Source organism: Lipotes vexillifer, unplaced genomic scaffold (assembly GCF_000442215.2).
Source record: "Lipotes vexillifer unplaced genomic scaffold, Lipotes_vexillifer_v1.1 scaffold652, whole genome shotgun sequence".
NCBI classification, from domain to species: domain Eukaryota; kingdom Metazoa; phylum Chordata; class Mammalia; order Artiodactyla; family Lipotidae; genus Lipotes; species Lipotes vexillifer.
In genome coordinates, this window is record NW_006779703.1 from 413,806 (window position 1) to 431,396 (window position 17,591).

A 17,591-nucleotide genomic window follows, 5' to 3' on the forward strand; every position below is an offset into this window, starting at 1 on the left:
GGGGTGGCCGTGGTGGCCAGTCTCACCGTGTGACTTGGACACCCCAGAAACAAGCGCGACAAGATCAGTGGTTTCAAACCTCCACCAGGGGAAGCTTTTTTCTCAATCAAACCTTACAAGGACCCCCCAACTTCTAAGATATAAAACAGAAGACTGACCCTGGCACCCTCCATCACACAGTTCCTTCTGGGGAGGCCCCGGTTGTAGGACAGAACACAGAACGGTTCCCTGCACCCTCGTGTGGATTTTAAATGTCCTTGTTTTCACAAGATGGAAAGGTCTGGAAGAGCCTTGACTAAACGGGCAGGGATCCCACTGAGTGCAGGGCGAGGGCTGGTTCTCACGGGCATTACGTTCAGGGGTCAGATCTGCTCTGTGGATTAAGCTGCTGGGAGCCTGGCTCAAGGCGGGGAGCACCTGCCTGCCCACCTGTCACGTAGACATCGTTGTTCAGCGCCGCCAGAGAGAAGCCCCACTTGTGGTAGTCAGGGAAGTCTGGGAGCGCCATCCACCTCTCTGGCAAGAAGAGAGAGGGGTCAGGGTGGCTGGGCTCACTGTGGGGCCCCCTCCTCCCCCTCTACGGGTGCAGAAATGTCCCCTCACCGGTGGCGAGGGCCGAGGGGCGGGACTCAGCTGGGGGCAGAGGTCGGGGAGGACACCCAGTGGGGTGAGGCTCGAGGTGGCCCCAGGTGCTGCGTGTGCATCAGGTTTGGCTCCTGGAGACCCCTGGTGCCCCACGATGCCCTCAGAGCCCGGCGCCCAGACTGGACACCTGACTGCACCCCGGGTGTGCCGAGATGAGGTCCAGGCTCCAGAGGCCAAGTCTCACCCCGGCCCTGCAGCAGATCCCACTGACCCCTGATGGCCCTCTTGGGCCTGAGTCAGGTCCCACCTCAGTCAGATGGGGGACTGGGATAAGGGGCTTGATCACTAGCCACAGGTGGGTTATGACACCAGCCTCATTCATTCACTCATTTCTCATCCGTTCATTCATCCTGAGCACCTTTCGTGCCCACAGGCAGCGTGGAGGGGATCAGACTCGGCCATGTAGCAGGCAGAGCGGGTCCAAATCCCAGCTCTTCAGCACCAGCGGTGTGGCCTTGGATAAACCCCAGCCTCGGTTTCCTCGTCTGTAGAATGGGGCTAATTCCCATCTCTCGGGGGTGTGGGGACTACAGGAGACTCGTCTGTCAGACGGCAGCTGCTATTAAAAGTACAGAGTCCCTAATGTGAGGGATGGGGCAATGCACCCACGCTGGACCTGCCTTCACGAAGCTACATGAGGTAAACTGAAGCAAGAGATGAGAAAGTGCTTTGAAAAAACCAAAATGAGGCAATAAGTGTGGGAATGGTTAAGTCCTATAATGGATACATTTGGCGTGCTTGTGGGAGGCTGTGGGAGAGACCTGGGCCTCGGGGATGTCCTTGGGAGGACTTTGTTTACTGTTTACGACAGTTTTCAGGACATGTGAAACCCCAGGCTTTACTGGGTGCCTGCCCACTGGGCAGGGACTGCGTGTCCCCCTGACTCATGTCTGTGTCACCCCAGGGTGGGGACTGCCCAGCGGTCACCAGACCTTTGCCTGCCAGTGACCCCTGCCCCCTCCCCTCGGGGTCTGAGGGACAGCTGCTCCTGGGCTCAGCTCCTGACGTCAGCCCCCAAATCCCTTCTCGTCAGGCCCTGACTTGGGACAGCCGGCCTCGGACTTCCTGGAGCTCGCCAGCCACTGATGCCATGGGGGTGGTGGCCACCTGCCGAGCGGCCCCAGGACAGCGGCCAGCTCGTCAGTGCTTTCCAGAGAGCTTCCTGGGGCCAGTGTGGCCCCTCCACCATCCTGCTGCCCTCTCAACACTGCTTTCTTGTGGTCAGGAGAGGCCCCATCCAGACGGCAGGCCTGGCCCCTCTTCCCATTGGCTCCTTGTTACAAAGGCCATCTCACAGATGAGGAAACCGAGGCTCAAGGAGGTGGAGAGACCCGCTCAAAGGCCGGAATCAGAGCCCCACTGGGCCAACCCAGAGCCTGAGCTCTCTCCCTAGGCTGCCTGCACCCCAGGCCCTCTGTCCTCCCCCTGGGACCTGGTTCCACTGGGCGCACAGGGCAGGGGTGCCAAGAGGAAACAGCGGTCAGGCCCTCCCACTCCGGCTAGCGGCCACCTTCCCATGCTGTGCCGTCTGGGCGGTAGGACCCTTTACCCAGGGCCCCGGGGCCCAAAGGTAGGGCTGTGGCTGGAGGGACAGGGGGCCGCAGTGCCCCCCATGGTCAGCCCCCCTCCCCTGCGGGGGCCCCGGTTTCCTCTGCAGCCCCCTATCCCGCCCCGGCGCGGCCGGTGGGCATCCCGCTCTCTGTGCAGCCCGTGTCGTGGTGCGGGGACAGCAGGGCCCGTGGCCTGGGCGCCGGATGGTCACTCACTGGCCTCAGGGTGGTAGAAGGCGAAGTTCCCGGGGCGGGGAGCCAGCTGCTCGGCGCCCTCCTCTTCCTCCAGCGATCGCCCGCCAACCACCACCAGAACCTCCTCCAGCTCCCGCGGGAGGCCCAGCAGCGCCTGTGGGGCCGGGAGGGCTGGGGTCAGAGGCACCCGGGCGCCAGCAGGCCGCTAAGGTGGCTCCTGCGGCGGGGGGTGGCCGGGGCGTTTGGGGGCAGCCGTGGGCCCTCCGCGTGGCCCTGTGCCAGGGCGGGGCAAGCTGCAGTGCGTGCGTGCCCGGGTGTGCTTGTGCGTGGGTGTGCACTCACACGCACACGTCCACACCCTGTGCCGGCGACGGTAAGAAGCGCTCAGGACCAAGAGAGGTGGGGCAGCAGGTCCTGGTGTGCCTGCACGTGAGACCTGCTCCCTTCGAGCGGCCAAGGCCCATACGTTTCCCCAGCTCCCCACCTAAGCTCCCCTCCCCACCAGAAGCCCAGCTCCCTGAGCCAGCCTGTGGCAGATCGCGCTGGGATGGCCCAGCAGGAAATGCTGAGATGTTCCTACCTGGGTGGGTAAGTAGCCACCGCCCAGAGCTCCCAGGATTCCGGGGTCCCACTGCCTCTCAGACCTACCCTCCCACCACCCGCCGTCACAGGGTGACCACCTAGTGGGCGGGGCTCCTAGCTGGCTCCAGCACGAGGCCGCCCTCTATGCCTGGCGGGGCCTGGCGGGGCAGCGGTTAGTATTTGCCACCACACACCCCGCCACTGGCCTGAGCCACGTCTTTGTCCCCTGACATGGCTCCTAAGAAGTCCTTCCGAGCAAGGCTGCCTGGCAGCGGACAGACTTTGGCTCCCCTGGCCCGTCCCTTCATTAGGACCTGTCCACCCACCGGGCCCACCTCCAGCACAGATAGGAAATTGCACCTGATAAACGCTTGAGCAGCTTCCTAAGGGGCAGGTGGTGGCCGGCTGCCACGCCTGTCCGTGCTCCTTGCCTGGGCACAAGCTGTGCCATCTTCCTGTACTATTTTCCCCTTTGCCAAGCTCCTACCCTTCCTCTAAAGCCCAGCTCAGATGCTGCCTCCTCCGGAGAGCTCTCCGTGACTGCCTGACCCTCTGAGGATGCCCACAGTCCAGCACTGGCCTTTCTCATGCTGCCTTAGGTGTGTTTCCAGGTTTGTCCCCACCAAGCTGTGGGCTCCTTCAAGACAGGGGCTGGGAATGACCACTTCTGGGCTCCCTCTCCCCTCACATCCAGGGTATGGCATACACAGGGGTGCAACCTGTACTTGGGGATGAGCTGTGACCCCCTCACAGGTAACCAGCCCAAGGGAGGCAGAGTTGAAAGGTTGGGGACACCCCCATCATACTGTCTGTCCCCATGCCGGTGGGGTCTCTGGAGCTCCTCTCCCCGCTCCCCACCCATCACTCACCCCCTCGTGGCCCTGGGACAGGGCCTCCCGACAGGCCTCCGACTCCCGGATCAGTGGCTCCGTGGCCAGCAGCTGCTGCACGCGGGGCCGGGGCACGGCGTCCAGGTGCACCAGGCCAAGCAGCTCGGGCAGGTGGGTGGCCCGGGCCTGAGGGTCGTGGCGCACCCAGCGCAGCAGGGCCTCCAGCCGGCTCTGCTCCGGCTGCACCTGCAGCAGGTCGCTGGCCAGACAAGTGGCCAGCCGCTCTTGGGACAGCTGCAGAAACTCATCCTCCTGTGCCACGGCCTCAAAGTTCTCCCTCAGGAAGGCCCAGGCCTTGGCAGCCACGCCCAGCAACCCCTGCTGCTCCCCAAACTCACAGATGCCGAGGCAGTTGGTGGCATCCAGCTGCTGCTGCAGGTAGCGGCCGCAGACCTTCTGCACGGCAGGGAAGTGGAGGCGCACGGCCGTGCGGGTCAGCGCCTCCACGTTGCCCTGGGTGATGGTCAGCCGGCCCGTGTACACGAAGTCCACCAGCTGCGCCACCACGGCAGGCTCCACGTCCCTCAGCTCCACGCGCGCCGAGAAGCTCTCGGCAAAGTCGCCCGCGAACATGGCGTGGAAGTAGGGGCTGCTCAGCGCCAGGAGCCCCCGGTGGCAGGGCAGCTCCCGGCCACCCACCAGCAGCGTGACGTCCGCCAGCTTGGGCTGGGAGCGCAGCTGCCGCAGGCCGTCCAGCATGTCCTGGGCGTGCGAGGGCAGGTGGAAGTCCAGGTCGTCCACATTCCACACCATGACTGTGTGGCCACCTACTCACGGGTGTCCCCACGGGCTCCTAGGGAGAGAAGCCAGCACGGTCAGCCACGGGGACGGTCTCGTCGGCCTGAGTCACCCATCCACCCGACCGTCAGACTGAGCATCAACTATGTGTGAAGCGCTTCGGCCAGCCTCTCAACTAAGCCATCCCCACAGCCCTGCAAGGCAGGCAGTGTCTTTCCCAGGTCACAGTGCGGAGGCTGAGGCTCAGAGCGGGCGGGAGACCTAGCCGTGGTCAAGCGATCAGGGCAGGACAGGCCAGCAAGAGAACCAAGCCTCAGCCTCCCTTCATACCTCCTCCTGGAGCGTGGGGATTCCTGTGGCCCCCCACACCCCCAAGTGGCCTCCTCTGCTCCCAGATCCCACCTTGCTGGGGAGAGTATCGGCATTTGAATAGTTTCTGCCCCACAGGTCCTCACTGGCCATGACCTTGCTGGGTGACCTTGGGTGAGTCACGCCCATCTCTGATCCCAGCTTCCTCATCTGCCCACTAAGAGGCTGGCGGTGAAAGGGGCCGAGGGGGTCACGTCCCCGCAGCAGCTTGTGCTGTCACGGTGCCCCCCACGTGCCAGGCCCATCCTGAGCTTTGCACAAATACTCATCACTCACCCTTGCGGCAACCCCGAGAGCTGGGTGCTGTTTGAGTCTCTTTTACAAGTGGGGAGACAGAGGCAAAAAAGGCTCAGGTCGCTTGTCCAAGGCCACACAGCTCAGACGTGGCGGAACCAGGCTCGGGGGCCTGGGCCCTGAACCCCCAGGTTACACGTCGCTGGGCGTAGGTTGGTAAAGATAAGCAGGGAAGGGAAATTTTCTGGGGGGCGGCGCCGTTCACATTGCCTGATTCAGCAAATCCTTTTCTGGGCTTATTTAATGACGTGCATATTTCTTTATGATCTTCGGATATTTTTGCCCTAAGAAAACCGCCCCAGAGAAAGAAAGGTTCTGCACAGGTGATCTCACCCCGAGTTACTACACAGCAAAAAAGCTGTCTGTCCACCAGGGGGCAGCTTCGGACCCATCAAAGCGAAGGCCAGTGCAAAATGCTGGGTCAACCAAGAGCCATCAAAGTGACAAAGCCCGGTAAGGAGAACCGTGCACCACGGATGCCCCGGGGCGGGGGTGCTGTTGGTGGGAGTTGAGCAGGGAAGCACCCAAGGAACCCACCTAGGGGCCCAAGGACCTGCCTGGGCTCTGCCCCGAGAGGACTGGTAGGGCTCCCTGGTCCGTGTCCATCCTGACTGACCCAGCGGTCTCTCTGGCCAGGATGAAGTTGGCCCTTCCCTCCCAGGGGAGCACAGGAGGTCAGGCGGCCACCACCTCCAGGCCTCACATTCCCCTCATTGCTGTGTCATCATTCTCCGGACATTGCAGCCCCGGGGACCAGCGGGCCAGGGTGCCCAGCACCTTCCCGTGGGGCCTCAGGTTGTCTGCTGACACCTGCTGGCCCGCAGTTCCAGCAGGGGGGCGGGCGCTTCCAGAGGGTCTCAGAGCCTCCACCCAGTGCCTGCCAGGCCAGGAAAGAGGAGGGCAGAGTGGGCAGGACACCAAAGGGCCTTAACCCAGCTCTGGCCAGGGGCTGGATGCTGTGGCCCTTGCTGCAGTCAGAGGTGTGGTCCAGCCTCCCCCGGCCCACCCTCGCCCTCCTCCCCAGCCAGGACCTGGAAGGACGAAGTCCCGCTGAGCCCCCACCCCGCGCTGAGGGGCCTGGCCTAGCCAGCGTGCAGGGTCTCTCCAAAGCACCCAGCACTGTGATCTCCAAGCCCGATGAGCTGTCCCACTAGAACCCGCCCTCCCCTCTGGTCCCAGCCCTGATCCTCACCTCCCCTTCCCATCTGCACCCCCGGACCCTACCTCTCAGTCGGCACCTGGACCTTGTCTCAGAACTCAGGCTGGAGAGCAGGACTGCCCAGCGGCCAAGGGGTATGGAGGGCCTGCTGGGATATGACTGGGCTGGGCTGGGTGGGGCGGCCACGTGGGGACAGAAGGGTATTTTTAGCCTCTGTCAGTGTGGGGAAGGAAGGAGGGAGGGAGGGTGGCCAGTGGGGGAAGGAGAGAGGTGACAGCTCTTCCCTGGCTGTCCTCCCTGAAAGCCCACACTGGCCTGGAGCCTCCTGTGACCCTCTGAGCCAGGACAGGTGGCAGGAGGCACCGCAGGGCAGGGGCGAGTCTGGGCTTACATCCTCCCAGTGGTGTTTGGCTGACGGCCGGTGGGGGGGACATGGCTCCCCCCACTTCTGTTTCTTCATCTGCAAGAGGGGTTCTGTGAAGCCTGAGCTGGGGACTCAGGAGCCAAACAGAGCCCCCAGTTCAGGGCTTGGGTGTCCTGAGCACCCAGCAGGTACCAGCTTCCCTGTGGTTATTGACAGGTGCCCACATGGCCTCTTATTCTCCGCCAAGTGGGGAAAAGTTATCATCATGAAGAAATGTGGGTTGCTCAGCAAAGACTTTCAAAACCTGGGGTCCCTGATGGCGAGGAGTCTCGGTGGCAAAGGAGGGGCCCAGAGAGGTGCCCGCCAGGCTGGTAACAGGGTCGTGGGATCCCAAGGATCCGTCCCCTCGTATTGTGGCCTTGGCCTCCCTGCCCTGCTGTCTTCATTAGTCGTGAGCATCAAAGATGGCTAAGAAATGGGATCGTCTACAAATATAGCAGTGGCGGCTCACAGCCTCCCCGGAGTGGGGAGTCCCTGCCGTCTGGGTCTCGGTGGGGCTCTGGAGCCACAGGCCCTGACTGAGTCTGGGCTTGAGCCCAAGGAGCTGCGAGGGTGTGTCTCATGCCAGAGGTCAGAGGAAAGCTTCCCGGCCTAGGGCCTGCAGGTACACAGGAGAGAAGCCTGCAGCCTGGTGAGGCCAGGTGTGGCCTCTACCTGTCAGCCCCTCCTTCCTATACCCGCGTGGGCCTTACCAGTGCCACCATTTTCTAGGCGTGCTGCAACGTGGAAGAGTCAGGTAGGGCCGAGGCTGACAGGCCTCCTGACACCCACTAGGGATTGGCTTGATGCGCTTATGGTGCAGAGAGGCCCGGGGGTCCCAGGGTGACAGTCTCACTCCTGGCAAGATTTGGTAATTTCCCAAGGGTATCTGGGTGTCATGACACCTTGCGTCCGAGACAGATGGCTCTGCTTCCTGCTGGAGTGCTGGTTGTGAGCTGGGTACCACAGTCTCTGCCCTCATGACGTGAGGACCCGGCCGTTACACACACACTGCAGTGATTGCCTAGTTGATTTATACGTTCACAAGATTCTTCCATACTTTTTTGCTCACTCACTGGTTTCCTGAATCCATGCTTCCCTCCCCAGTCCAGCCCAGCCCAGCCCGTCATATCCCAGTTCAGGCCAGTCCAGTCATAGCCCAGCCCAGCCCAAGGCCCTGCCCCCTGCCCCCAGAGCGTCCCAGGACTTTCCCCTAGCCTCGGGCATCAGCCTCATGCCTGGGGGCCTCATGGATGTCCCCACCTCTCACTGTGTCCAGGACCATCCTGGGGAAGGCACTAGAGGGGGAACAGAGTTATTGGTCTCGCCTCCCAGCCCCACTGTGTTTGCAGGCAGAACGCGGAGGGTTAAGGCATTCCTAGCTCAGGCTGGAGGAAATGAGGACAGGGGATTCTGATGACAGGCCACTGTCACAGGCAGCCGCCTCCCCTCGTGTGCCAAGAAAGGAGGCCCTTCGGGGACCCAACGCCTCGGATGACAGGTCAGTTTGGGAAACTCGAAACCAGGGGCTCAACATAAGGACAGGGGTTCTGATGACAGGCCACTGTCACAGGCAGCCGCCTCCCCTCGTGTGCCAAGAAAGGAGGCCCTTCGGGGACCCAACGCCTCGGATGACAGGTCAGTTTGGGAAACTCGAAACCAGGGGCTCAACATATCCTCATCATCAGATTGCTACCGAGTGGTGCAGTTTTTAAAAATACGCTGCTTGTTTCTTTTTATGATGATAAAAATAACACATGTTCATTGTGGGAAATTTGGAAAACACAGAAAAGTACAAAGAAGAAAACTGGTAGAAGAAAATCCCCATGAACACACTGGTGTTAGAATGACTGCAGTGTGTGTCCTGTTTTATCACAATATTCTACTGTGAGCATTTCTGATGTGATCAGTCTTTGAAAATATGATTCTGGGGACTTCCCTGGAGGTCCAGTGATTAAGAGTTCGCCTTCCAAGGCAAGGGGTGTGGGTTTGATCCCTTGTCGGGGAGCTAAGATCCCACATGCCTCGTGGCCAGAGAAAACAAAACAAAACATAAAAGAGAAACGATATTGTAACAAATTCAATAAAGACTTTAAAAAATGGTCCACATCAAAAAAATAAAAAGAAAATACGATTTTTAATTTCATCATAAAGGGAACATATCACACTTTAAGAAGGTGGAAGTGACACCCAGTCACTCCTATTAAGGGACGTGTGAGTTGTGTTCCGTTTTGGACTATGATAACCAGTACAGTGTCGCCTCGGTGATTACTCCCCCAGAACAGATTTGGAGAGTGAGATCACCAAGGTTTACAGCTCGATGTGTGGACAAGAGGGTCGTCACCTTGGGTGGTGGAGGCACTTTCTCCAGCAGGAGGTAAAACTGCCCCCTACACTTGGCCCGGTGCCTTCATGCCGTGAGGTCCTGCTCAACCAGACCCATCTACCCCCTTGGTCATACATTTTTTCCCCCAAATAGTTACCAACATTCTCTGTACTGTTATTAATAATTCCTACTTTCCCCCACGGATTTGCTGCAGTGCCTTTATCTCAAGGGCAAAGTTTTCTGTGTGAAATATCTCAGCCTTCTCTCTTCTGGTCTGTTGATCTGAGTGACCATATTCTGGGGTCAGAACCACCTTGTTTGATGGACTATTTATTGCTTTATAATTATGATGTCGTCATATTTGAAATGTAAGCCCCTTTGTTACTCTTCTATTTAAAATCTTCTAGTCTGTTGTATTAGTTAGCTATTGCTGCATAACAAATGACCCCAAAGTCTAGTGTCTTAAAACAATGAACATTTATTATCTCACACAGTTTCATGGTTCTGGGACCACTTTAGTGGGTGGTTCTGCCTCAGGATCTGTCCTTAGCTGGCTCCAAGGGGCTGGCTGGACTGCAGTTGTCTGAAGGCTGGCCTTGGGTGGGGGCCCACACAGACCTCCCCACGGGGCTGCTCCGAACATGGCGGCCAGCTTCCTCCAGAGATAAGACAGCAACAAAGATGGGAGTCTTTCATAACCTACTTGGAGGTGCTGTCTGTGGCTTCTGCCGTATTCTGAGGTACAGCGTGGGAGGGACTCCAGCAGGCATGCTTCCAGGAGGTGGGCTTACTGGAGGCCTTCTTGGAGGCTGGCCTCCACAGCTGGCTTTGTTCGTGGTTTGCTTCAAAAGAACTTTAGAGTCATTAAAAAAGAGTTTGACTTTGCCTAAATCTATGCATTGAGATGTGAACAGCTTACACTCTTCCCATATTTTTCCCATACAGCTCTTTCTTCATATTTGTCCTGCACATATTTACGAGCGGGGGAGAGAGACGGGGTTCCCTTTCTCCAGTATTTTCCCGACTCTTCTGGAAGCCCCTGGTTTTGCACTTTGTTTTGTGTCTGGTCACCTCACAGCCTCCAGATCCCTAGGTAGCGGCTCCGGGGTCCTCGGTGAGCTTTTGACAACTAGATGACAGGATTATAGGGACCAAACAGGCCTTACAGCTGCACGTGTGGCCTTGCCAGGGCCAGCCCTCGCCTACGGCAGGGGACACCTGCTTCCCACAGGAGAGTTGCTAGTGGGCCAGGGGTTCCCAGGTCGCTGAGCATCAGGATCACCTGGAATATCTTTGAAAAGAAACCCAGCTTTATCAGGCCCAGCCCAGGCCAAGGGACTCAGAATCCCCGGGGCTGCTCCCAGGACACCGTGTTTTTATAAGAAAGACGCCCAGGAGGCAGAGTGTCCGCAGAGGGCGTCTGGGGGAGTCCCGCGCGACTGACAGGCAGAGATGTCCTCTCCACCCCCCCAGGCCTCAAGCTTGGGCCTGAGCCCCCGCCTCAACCCCTGCCTGCCACTCACCTTGAGCCCAGGCCCTCCTGGACCCCAGGATACTGTGGGCTGCTCCCAGCTGGCCTTGGTCCAGCCCCTTAGCTGGGAAAGTGAGGGCATGGAGGGACTTGCCCAAGGCCATAGTGAGTAGGCAGGGACGCCTTAAGTTGGGCATGCTGGCCCCCCGCTCAGTGCTCTACTGAGCACCCTGGCCAGCAGGCGACCTCTGGGACTGAGCTCTGTGTCTGCCGCCCACCCCACCCCGGGCCTCCTCTGAACAACAGTGTCCTGCAGGAGGCCCACAGGGAGAGAGACGTCGGAGTGCCCAGCACCTTCTGACCCCCACCAACCTGGGACCTGCACCCCGCCAAGCTGGGCGGCGGAAGCGCCCTGTGGACCAGCCCTTGTCTGGCTCCAAAGGTTGAGTTTGGGGTCTAAGCACCAGGGCGTCATGACGGCAACAGCGTATGGGATGCTCCCAGCTGCCTGGGGTTGGTGCCCTGCTCATTAGAACCTGCTCCTTAAAATACTGACACAGGCTGGTGTCACTGTCGCCCCAGGACAGAGAGCCCCTCATACGGGACCTCAGTCCACCCTCACCAGGACGCTGGGAATGGGCGGTCGATGCCATACCCCCATTTTACAGATGAGGAGGTAGAGGCTCTGTGGGGCTAAGGATGCTGCCTCTGTTGTTTCGGCCGAGCTGAGCTGAGGACTGGTGTGTCGGTGCCCACCAAGTGGGGCCCTCTCTCTCTATGGGCACAGGTGGGAAGGCCGGCCAGGAATGGGTCTTTATTTAGCAAACTCACGTCAGGTGTCCACCCCGCAGGAGGGTCTGGAGCTGGAGCCATTGCCAGCGCTGCCCCCCGGCCTGGCCCTGGCAGCTCCGACTTTATATTTTCCTGATCACCCCTCCCTATGACAGCCTCAAGTCAGCTGGCTGGGAGGACCCTCTGTTCCATCCCACATCTTGTCTGAGCCGTCCAAGCTCTGCAGGCACGTAGGGACACCACAAGAGACCCCTATCCCAACGGGTCTGTCTGCAGGGAGGCGGCGGCCCGTAGGAGATTCCTGAAACCTCTCCCCCGCACACTGCCTGCTGGGGCCGCGGCACAGCTGCAAGACACCTCTCCCCTAAAGACCCTTGGTTTCCCTCCCTGACCCGGAGAATTCGGGCGTCTGGCCTCTTGCCCGTCGAATCCTGTTCTCTCTGACCCCCAGCTTCTCCATGGGGAAAGGGGACAGAAGAGGGGAGGGGCGTGGCCCAAGGTCACCAGAAGGAACCAAGGCAGGACCCGAGGAGGGCAGACAGAGGCTCAGCACGCGACCAGAGCCACCGGCACCAGAGGGACTGAGAGGAGGGACACCCAGGCGACTCAGGAAGGAGGACCAAGGGGAAACCCGGGCTGGAATCACAGGTGCCTGAGGGAAGACCAGGCAGAAGGGCGCGGGCCGAGATGGCAAGTCATCCAGCTTCGGGGCCGACTGGGGGACTGACTCTCGGGCCAGCGGTTAGAAGGGCTCTGAAGCTGATTCCCGCCAGGGGCCAGACCTGGAGGGTGGCAACTAGCACGCTGAGGATCCGCCGGCCTGCCCTCAAGGCTCACCTGGCCACCAGGTGGGCAAAAGGAAAAGAGAAGAGAGGACCAAAACCACACCGGAAGCCCCGTTGGTAGGAAGGCAGGCTGCCAGCCCATCTCACTCCCCGAAGCTGAACATCTCGGCTTCTTTCTCCTTCCAGAAGGCAAAGCTCCGGTCGATGTAGCCACAGATGTCCTCACTGTTGAAGCTGCCCCGCTGGGGGCCGGACCCCAGCCTCTGTGCCGCGGGCCCGGGGCCACCGCTGGGGCCGGCATGGGGCGGGGGCCGGAGCGGGGTCAGGCCCGACTTGCGGCCGGGCTCTGCGCCCCAGGGGGGACTGCGGCTGGAGCCGAAAAAGCGGGCTTTGATGTCCTCGAAGCCGTCGGTCCAGGCACGGCGGCCGGCAGCCACCTCGTCCGTCACGGCCTTGTGGAAGGCGCGCGCGGCCTCCCAGCCGTGGGCGCCCAGGTGCTCGAAGACCTCGAAGCAGAGCAGGTGGCGCATCTTGCGCTCCTCAGCCGGCAGGTCGCACTCCAGGAGCTGGAAATAGCCCAGCATGAAGAGGTCCAGCGTGAGGCTGCCGTAGGGCACCGGCGCCCCGTCCACGTGGGGCAGGAACTGCTCGGGGGACAGGGGGCCGCGGGGCCGTCGGCTCAGCCGCCGCAGCTGCCGGGCGGGCACGTGGGCCAGGATGGACTTCCAGTTGCCCAGCAGGTGGGCGATGATGCTGCGCTGCTGCCACAGGTGGCCCAGCCGCGGGCTCTCGCTGGACGGCGGGGAGGGCAGCTGAGGGCCCCCGGCCACCTCCCGCCGCCGCGGCTCCACGCGCCGGGCCTCCAGGGTCCTGCAGGCCACCGTCTTCAGGGCCGGCGTGTAGGCCGACTTCTTCCAGTGGCTGAGGAAGAGCATGACGATGCGCTCCTTGCGAAGGCTGGCCAGGTCAGGGCCAGGCATGGCTCCCGCCTCCGACGGGGCCTCCTCGCAGCTGATGCCCGAGTCGCTGGCCTCCTCCGCGTCGCCCGGCCCCGGCTCCCCTCCAATGGGGCCGCCACGGGGCTGCAAGGGGGAGGGCCAGCAGCCTCTCAGGCACGGCCCCGGCTGGGGCCCCAGCTCACAGGGGCCAGGGCTCGGGGTGCAGGGCCGGCCGGGGGCTGACTCGAAGTTGCCACGAAGTGTCCGCACCGACACCCCACACTCCTGGATCTCGCGCTGGGCCTCGCTCCTCGGAGGGCTGGCTGGGGCCTCCCTGGGGGCCTCCAGTGGGGGCCTCTCCTCGCCCTGCACCAGCCCGTTCACGCCCTTCAGCAGTAGCGACAAGCTGCGCACCAGCCGGGCGACGTGGCTGCACCAGAAGGGCAGGGGCTGCGCGCCGGGTGTGGCCTGCGAAGCCCCCACGGAGCCCTCGGGCTCGACCTCGGGGCTGGGGCCTTCCTCACCCTCCAGCCCGGGCGCGTGGGGCAGGAAGTGGCTGTTGACAGTGATGCTGACCAGGGGCGCAGGCAGCAGGGCCTGCAGCTCGGCCGCCAGCCGGCCCAGCTCGCTCTCGTACTCCTGGCAGCGGCGCCGCAGCTGCAGGTCTGCGATCTGCTTTTCCAGGTACACCAGGTCGTCCTCGGTCAGCAGCTCCCCGAAGGGGCCCAGGATGGCCTGGTGAGTCTGCGAGTACCGCCAGGCCGCCTGCTCTGTGGCGCCCGTGCTCCCGCCGTCGTCCTGGGCACAGGGAGGGCAGCTCAGCGGGGCCACAGCCCACATGGCGAGTTCCTGCTGGACACAAGCTCCCCTGGGAACCCCAGCCCAGCCCAGCCCCTGGACACCCGCTGGCCGCTGCCTAGACTCTGAGGGCAAACGAGGTGAGCGGCCAGCCCCGTTCCCGAGTCTGAGGCTCAGGGCAGTCACCCACCCTGGAGGGCCCAGTCTTCCCCTCAGAAGGGGTAAGGGTGCCTCTGCTCTACCACTCGCACGTCCTCCTCAACTCCTCTGGGTTGATTTCAAAGACTCTGTCTCCCCAGAGCCCCCCAATCCCTCCACAGAGTCTTCTGCGGTCGGACGGCGGCCCTAAGGATGGGCGGCCTCAACAGCTCTGCTCTCAGTTCTTGCAGCACGTGGCCAACTTCACCCCAAAACACCACCCCTCGGGGCTTCCCCTGGCACCAGGATACAGCTCTGCCCCCAGAGCTCACAGTTTGCGGGGGAGACCGACACAGAGAGCCTCCGAGCTGGGCTCCCTCTGGGTGCAGCTCTGTGCCCACCTGATTACTTCTCCGAGACCCCTGACGGAGGCCCTGCATCTGCCCCATTTCACAGGTGAGGGGACTGAGTTGCCACCTGGTTGCCAAGAGGCCCGAGACTGTCTGGTGCCACGTGGCACTCTGCACAAGTAAGTTCTGATTCCTTGTCCCAGGAGGCCCGGGGAGGGGAGCAGGCGCTGCAAGGGGGCGGGGGGAGCTGCTGTCCTGGGCAGTGTCTGGCCCACAAGGGTCGGGCACAGGAACTCGCAGCCTACGGCCAGACTGTGACTGGGCCAATCCCCTCCCCCTTCAGTCTGTCCTTCCTGTTTCCCGGAGTTCTTCTGCATACCCTTGGCCCTGACCCAGGGTCAGATTCCAAAGGGCTTCCCGGCTGTGGCACGAGGCCCCGCCCACCCCTGCCTGGCTCCACCCTCAACCCCATGGGTGTCCATCCCGGACTTCAAGGACAGGCTGGGCCATTAGACCAGCGCCACCCAACACTTCTGAGATGAGGGGCTATGGAAGTGAAATGTGGCTAATGCAGCTAACTGAGGGGCAGGGGTTATTTTTAATTTCATTTTAATTCATTTAAATAGCCACATATGACTGGCATTATTGTATTGACAGGGCAGCCCTAGACCAAGGATGCAGAATACATCATTCAGACAAAATTGTATCCCTCCAGGATAAGACTGTACAACAACGGTCCACATGGTAGCCAGAGGGAGCCTGTTGAAATCCAAGTCAGATCACAGCCCTTCCCTGCTCAGATTCTCAACGGTTCCCCGCCAAGGTGATATCTGCCTGACCTCTCTCAGACCTCACCTCTGCCCACCAGGCTTTATTCACTGTGCTCGGCAGTACCAGTAGCAGCATGCTCCTCCCTTGGGCCAGCCCATCCATGCCTCAGGACCTTTGCACTTGCTGTTCCCTCTGCTCCCAATCACTTGTCCCACATTCCCATAGGGCTCCCCTCTCACTTCCTTCTGGCCCCTGTTCAAGGCCACTCCCCAGAGAGGCTGCCCCTGACCACCCGGGCAGAAGAGCCCCCTCCCCTTTTCACTGCTTTGCTTCTCTCCCTAGCACTTGGAACCACCCTCAGCGCAGTTGCCCAGTCACCCCGCCTTCCCTGCTGGAATATAAGCGCCAGGGGGCGGGGCTGGTCTCCTTCACTGCTAAGAACAGAGCTTGGCACACGGTGGGCACGGGATACAATCGTTAGATCCAAGAACATGTGGGGACCACATCGTTAGAGATGAAGGGTTACAGGTGAAGGGACACAGCCCTCTGATCTGGTTCAGCTTCATGGTCTGGCAGAAGAGGAAGCTGAGGCCACAGAGGGACACGCAGTGGCGTTCCGGGTCTCAGGACTCGAGGTGTGCGCTCAGGGACCCCACCTTCCACGTCCACCAGCCTGTACAAAGCCTCCTGCTCCCGCCTCCGCCCTCTACGCTCTGGTCCCACCCGGGCCCCGCCCACCTCCCACAACGCCACGCCCCTCACCCCATCCGGCCCTGCCCTCCAAGCCGGGCCCCGCCCCCTTTCAGGTCCCGCCCCCACCCTCGTCCCCGCCGGGCCCCACCTGGGCCTCTGGCGCTGGAGCTGCGCCCAGGCGAGCCTGCAGCTTCCGCACCATCACCTGCCGCTTCCACTCGGGGATGGGCCGGCCGCGCTCATCCCGCGTGGGCACCAGCCCGTCGAGGTCGCCCGAGGGCAGCCCATCCAGCTGCAGCGCGACCAGGCTGTCCGGGGCGCCCCTCGCTGCCGCGTCTGTCCCCTGTGTGGACAGGCAGGTCGTTCAAGGCCCCTGTGGGCCTCGTGTCCGGGAGGGAGCGGAGGGGAGGACCGCCCTGGGCAAGCGCAGCTGAGGGAGGAGGGGCGGTGGAGGCTGACCAGGTAGGGCAGGGGAGCTGACCACTGACGGACCCCCAGCCTGTCTAAGTGTGAGTCTTCTGAGGGCAGGGACCCTGCTGTGCCCTGTGGGACCCAGGCACGTGTTGGGAGGCTTGCTGGCTGAGAGAGGCAATCAGAGATCCCACCCAGAGCGCGCCACGTGGACGGGCAAACTCGTTTGGGGAACAGTTGCATAGCCAAGTCTGGTGGCCAATTCTGGACGGCAGGACTTGTCAGAGCCTTTAATGTGCTGTGTGCACTGTAACTCTACAAGGGGGCAGCACTATGCAGCACTTCCCAAACTCAGAAAGAGCATCTCAGGGGCTGAGAGTTCCCAGGACCCGTTCAGGGAAAGGGTGGGCCGGATTTAAAAGGGGCTACTGCCCAGAAAGAGAAGGAGTGGGCCGCTGGGAGCCCCCCGAGGAGAGCAGTGGGCGCCAGGCCCACCCTTCCCAAGGACTGATGCTTCCCTGTACCGTGACAGCAGCATCTGTCAGGATGAGGGGCTTGGGCCACTGGGAACCCCTGGAATCAGAGAAGTGTCCCTCGTCTACTATGACGGGGAGACAGGTTGCTTCTGGCCTTGGAATCTCCATCTCTTCAGATGCCAGCCAGTCACCCCAGGGGCCTCCTGGAGGAAAGGGCCTGGCTACCCCAGGAGTGACCTGGCTGGGGCTCACATAGGAGAACACGGTGAGAAGCCAGCCGAGCTTTGGCTGGGGTGCCTTGGGAGACAGGGATATGGCAGGGGCTCTCACCATAGGGACGGCTGTGGCACCGGTGGTGACCCTCGGGGGTGCTGTGCGGGTCACGTGCTCCCTCGGAAGAGGCTGGTCAGGCTGGCCGGGCCAGGCTGGGCTGAGAGACGCTGCCACTGGAAGGAAGGGGCAGCTGGAGTCAGAGAGGTCGGGGGATGAGGAGCAGAGGACCCTGGACCTGGGGCAGGACCGGCCTTCCTGAAGGACCACTGGACTTGGAGCCAAAGGCCTAAGCAGCTCCCTGCCAAGTGCCCTGGGACCTGGGCAAACTCATTCATCCCTGGCATTCCAGAGGTGTCCTTGGAGCCCCCTCCAAACCCTGCCGGTTGGGGAGCCTGCATTTTACCCACCTCATCCCATCCCACGGCCTGTCCCACCCTCCCCAGCCCCTCCTGTAGCCTAGAAGGAGCTAGAAAGGGCATAGGGTTCCGTGGTCTGGGGATCTAATGTAGCCCCATCAGACCACAAACCTGTCCTTTCAACGCTC

General features: G+C 61.7%; 2 protein-coding genes across 2 annotated transcripts in view; both read right to left on the reverse strand.

Annotated features, from left to right (window-relative positions):
* Window positions 1–4,615, reverse strand: part of KLHL30 (kelch like family member 30) — an 8,840-nt gene extending 4,225 nt beyond the window's left edge. Inside the window, exons 1-3 of the mRNA XM_007452913.1 lie at window positions 3,842–4,615; window positions 2,412–2,544; window positions 430–516 (exon numbers count right to left, since the gene is read on the reverse strand). Coding sequence (XP_007452975.1) covers window positions 430–516; window positions 2,412–2,544; window positions 3,842–4,615 — 994 coding nt within the window. The remainder of the gene's footprint in view (window positions 1–429; window positions 517–2,411; window positions 2,545–3,841) is intronic.
* Window positions 4,616–12,342: 7,727 nt separating this feature from the next.
* ESPNL (espin like) overlaps window positions 12,343–17,591 on the reverse strand; it is a 34,553-nt gene continuing 29,304 nt past the window's right edge. The window contains exons 7-9 of the mRNA XM_007452894.1: window positions 17,105–17,214; window positions 16,036–16,230; window positions 12,343–13,935 (exon numbers count right to left, since the gene is read on the reverse strand). Of these exons, the coding sequence (XP_007452956.1) occupies window positions 12,343–13,935; window positions 16,036–16,230; window positions 17,105–17,214 (1,898 nt within the window). The remainder of the gene's footprint in view (window positions 13,936–16,035; window positions 16,231–17,104; window positions 17,215–17,591) is intronic.